At 35.6% G+C, this 4,850-nt stretch overlaps 1 protein-coding gene across 2 annotated transcripts; it reads left to right on the top strand.

Moving 5' to 3' along the window:
- The first annotated feature begins 2,296 nt into the window (after positions 1–2,296).
- LOC131160353 (uncharacterized) lies at positions 2,297–4,175 on the top strand. 2 transcript variants are annotated; one of them, XM_058115969.1, is made up of 2 exons: positions 2,297–2,581; positions 3,573–4,175. In XM_058115969.1, exon 2 carries the CDS (start codon positions 3,607–3,609, stop codon positions 4,111–4,113), a length of 507 nt encoding a protein of 168 aa, XP_057971952.1. In that variant the 5' UTR covers positions 2,297–2,581; positions 3,573–3,606; the 3' UTR covers positions 4,114–4,175. The 2 variants fall into 2 exon arrangements, with proteins under 2 accessions (XP_057971952.1, XP_057971962.1); XM_058115979.1 differs by having other exon boundaries at positions 2,303–2,581; positions 3,530–4,175.
- The last annotated feature ends 675 nt before the right edge of the window (positions 4,176–4,850 follow it).

Here is a 4,850-nt window from a genome sequence, read left to right as displayed (position 1 = left end):
TCCCCAAAATATTATCAACATATACCCCATTTCTTTATATAGTTCTCCAAAAATGCTAAAAATACCCTCGAGCTCATAAGCCCGACCTCGAGGATGTCTTAAAAAAGAAATATTCATATTCCGGTGAGACACATCTCAGTAAGGGAAGAAACATACATATTAAATAGCATGTGACCAACATGAGGTAAATATACATCATTTTATTTACATTTTCAAATCATCACGTCACATTGAAATCATTTTCTAAACCTACACAATCACATACAAATATTTAACTCACGAAAGTACCCCCGCACATACAAGTGGCACCCCTCTGCTCTGATACATAGGTAACCCTAAGGTCACAACTAAAGCATATCAGGGCACTCACCTTACTCAGTGAGCCCTCAAGTGTTAACTTGATCTCGTACTCACGCATTTAACAATAGTTTATTAGCAAAAGCCCTAAGGATGGGGAAATCTACCCGCCCATACAATTAAGTTCCCTCTGCCCTAGTACATTATGCAGCTACTGCCACATCTGAAGCTATTAGTGCACTCGCCTTTCTCAGCAAGCCCTCAGGCAAAGAGTTTGCCTCGCCTAATGGTAACATATTCTACATACATAATTACTTCTAATAACATAGTACATTCTTCCTTTTTGTCATTATTCATTCATACACATTCATTAATGTTCACATCTTAACTTTGCATTTCGTTTCACTTTAAGTGACTCTTTCCCATTTGTATCGTTCACGTTTCACATTTCATTTCATTGTATTGTCATTCCATTTTCATTTCATTGCATAACATTTTCATTTCATTCCTTCGTACTACAACTGGTTTTTAGTCATCATTTGTTACTTTCCATATAGAAATGCACTAAAATCTGCTATAGTTAGTTTCCACATAGAAATGTGCTAGAATATGCTAACATGGTTGTCTTTCAGCTGTCTTACATTTACATGGTTGCATTTAACATACACAAGCAATATTGTCCATATCATATTTTATTCATAAAACTTTACTTACTTAACCTGTATCTCGTATATCTAACATATATTTGCACAGAATCTCATGCAACACAATTTTAGTAGTAAAATTCATATACATTTTTTACAAAATAAGCCAACCCATAATTAACATTTATATGCTAAAAATACATTTCATTTCTTACTTAATTCCTCAAAAAATTCCTTTCAATTTCATCCATTTACCTTCACATATACATAGCTATATAAACAATCCTAGTTCATGGCTAACATTTTAAACCCACATAAAAAACATATATACATAATTAACACATAATCCATTTTAATTCATGAAAATCCTGATTTAATATATAAATTTTCCCCTTACCTGACTTTCAAACTATGTCTGTAGGATCCCCAAACTGATACCCACAGCGTTCACCTGGACCCTGAATCCAAAAATCTTAATTTAATTAAAATAAATTCCAATTAACTTAAATCTTAAAGAAAATACTTATTTACTATTTCCTAGACTCTAAATAACAATATTCCTTAAGACAATCCAAAAATAACTAACTTACCCTAATTTTGGGATGTTTCCCAAACCTCACAACCCAACGATCAGCTCCTATAGCCTTGAAGAGAATGATTCCACGAACCTCGTGGCGGTTCTGGATCGTAAAACCGGGTCAAATCCAGTTCAAAATCGAAGAGAGAAGGCTGGAGCTTCGTTTTAGAGAGAGAGTTCGCGAAATTCACGTTGAAAAATGAAGAACAACCTATTTATAGGCAGGGCTTCGTCGATGAGACACGTCGGTTCGTTGACGAGGCGTTATAGAGACTTCGTCGACGAGAAGATACCTTCATTGACGAAATTCAAAGTTCCACAAATATATTCTCTCGGGATTCCTTTGTCGACGAGAATTGAGTTCGTCAACGAGCTTAGAAGGACACTCGTCGACGAATACAGGACATTCGTCGACGAGGCCTGTCATTTTTTTCTTAAAAATTCTTCCTTTCTTCCCCTTATTTTCCTTTAATCTGTTTTATTCATTATATTTTCTAATTATTTTAATTTCGAGTCATTACACGCGACCTCATCGAGGAACATCGGGCTGCAGGTGGCATTTAATGCGCCAGAACGGCTAATTTTCATCGTGACTCATATTAATAAATGCCCAACAGCTCTCCAGTGCCCAGCTCACCCCTTTGGCCTTTAAAATATGTCTTATGCATTAACTCCAAAGGTGTGAAGCTAATTAGTTGTTGAAAACATTCATTGTGCATTTACTCTAGGGTTTTATTGTGCAACCATTTGCCCTTTTGCTCTTACTTTTGTTTACACTCCATTGAAAAAGAGGAAATAGTGTGAGGATTACATTGGGATATTCATCTCAAGAGTAGCATTTCAGATTGTATCTACCTCTCTTCCAACTACTTGTATTGTAAGGCTCTTTGTGAGCCAATATAAGGTGTCTTTAGGTGAGCACCATTGAAAGAGCTCTTTGTGAGCAGTTGTTTGTATAGGCTTCTCTGCCGGAAGAAGGATCATATAGTGGATTTGGGGAATTCTTGAGTTGGTCTCAAGGTGTGGACGTAGGCGCGGTGCCGAACCACGTTAATATCGCTGTGTTAAGTTTCTCATCTCTTTTCTCTCTTGTGTTGCTTTGCCATTACCATTTGCTTGATTTATACACTGCGATATAATATTCTTGTTCTTACCAAGAAATTTATGTAATTGCAGAAAAACTTGCATATTAGCGAGAAACGTCTATTCACCGATTCACCCCTTCTCTAGACGCATATCTAGGCCAACAGGAAATACTTTATAACAAATTTTTATTAATTTTAAACTGGTTAATTTTTGGGTATAAAATTTTTATGTAGGGCATATTTATTGTTATAAAAATATCCGTCAACATCACTCGAATACATTTTAATATAAAATTGTACTCAATTTCTTACAAATCTATAGAAATTTAAATCTGCTTGAATATGAACCATGGATTTGGTATGGAGTTTATTTCAAATTTAAATAGAAATATTAAAATCTAAATTGCCAAATACTATCTTAATTAATTCGTTTATTATTCAAAATATAAAAGTTCAATAAAGAGAAAAAACTAAGACAAGATCTTATTATGCAAAACATATGCCCTAATAGGCCCAAGGCCCACATCCAGGAAGTTCACGTACAGCCCATTAATTTAAGAAACAAGTAAATTGCAACATGAGCGGCCCAACTATGGGTTCAATAAAACAAGCCCAGAATAACCCAGATTTATTATTTATTCACATTTGAAAAGTAAAATAAAGAATTAAAAGGCATCTTCAATAATTAGAAACATACAATAATTCAATTATATATGTTTCAACCTCTAAAGTCATCCGTTTATGTTCAGTTTAATTTTAAGCAAATTCAGTTCAAAAGTTGGCCAACCAACAGGAGATATCAATTAATTGCAATAACTCACAAACGTTTGAAGAAATAATACTTTTAAAATTAATCACTCACTTTCCATATATATATATATATATATATATATATATATATATATATGTACATGCATATTCACCAGGACACCCATCTCAAGATCATCATCTTCCTCTTCCTTTCCCCAGCAAATCCAGGAATTAAGAAGACTCTCAGACAGCCATGGCAAAACAGCAGCGCATGACGATCAACTTCTCAGCGGTAACGATGGCAGCGGCCATCTTGGTTTTCCTATCGCTAGTCTCCACGCCCTCGGTTAGAGCTGATCATCGAGTGCCAGTGTCATCACCAGCCAATTCTAATTCTCTAGATCAAGAAGCTGTAGCACTGAACAACATGGAGGTGGCTTCACCACCTGCCACATCAGCGGACCCTTGGTATAGGCAAAAGCTACCGCCACAGCCAAGAAGGGGATTCTACGTGTACCTAAGGGGGTGCATTGACACACTGACCACGCCCTGCGGCCGTAGGATGCAGCTCAACATCTTTGCCAACCGCACAATGGGCTTAGACGCCAAGTGCTGCGGCAATCTCCAGAAGATGGGGTACTTGTGCCACCGAGCAATGTCCTGGACGCTGGCTAATCTCCCCAAGTTTGCGTCCCAGGCCCCCCTCATTTACCACAAGAGCGATTCTCTCTACAGTCACTGTACTAGAACTAAACTGTAACTCCATATATATATATATATATATATATGGTCATGCCCCTTAATTTAATTTCATCCAATTAACATTATTATAATTTGATCTCCGTCTCCAGTTGAGATTGGAACTATCATGGCTTATGGTTTTTGAATTAAATGAGTTAACGTAATAAGAAGATGGCAGCATGCATGCGCTAATGCATATGAGAAACTAGGTGATACATGATTTTAAAGAATGGTGTTACTAATTAATTTGTTATTCCCTGTTTGAGATTTTCCTTGTAGCAGTTGTATTTTCGTTTACTTGCCTTAGCAATTTCATTTTATTACACTGTTTTATCGTTTGTTGAATTGTGCCTTATGTATATTAGGAAGGTTTATTCAATCAAAATTTATAAATAAATGGGAGGCTTTTGCTGTTCAAGAGTAAGTGGAGGCAACTGCTATTCTTAAACCACACTATGCATGAATCACCACTATACTTTTGCTCAACAAGATGTTAAAATGTTTTGAAATCTGTACTAATGCCAATCTCGTATATCCACTAGTTAGGTTGAACTATTGGGTCATGCTAATAGTACCAATAATATGGATATTGTGTATTATACAATTTAATACATTAATTTGTAGCCAATGATTGACACTCAAGGATAATTTTCATGTGTAGTAAAGATTTTTGGTGGAACTCTGTGTGTAGCTACATTGTGAAATCACATGTAAAATTATTGTATTCTTTTCATTTTCTTCTACATATTGTTTTCT

This window comes from Malania oleifera, chromosome 1 (genome assembly GCF_029873635.1).
Source record: "Malania oleifera isolate guangnan ecotype guangnan chromosome 1, ASM2987363v1, whole genome shotgun sequence".
NCBI classification, from domain to species: domain Eukaryota; kingdom Viridiplantae; phylum Streptophyta; class Magnoliopsida; order Santalales; family Ximeniaceae; genus Malania; species Malania oleifera.
Note: the sequence above shows the minus strand (reverse complement) of the source record. Positions and strands in the feature narration are given on the sequence as shown.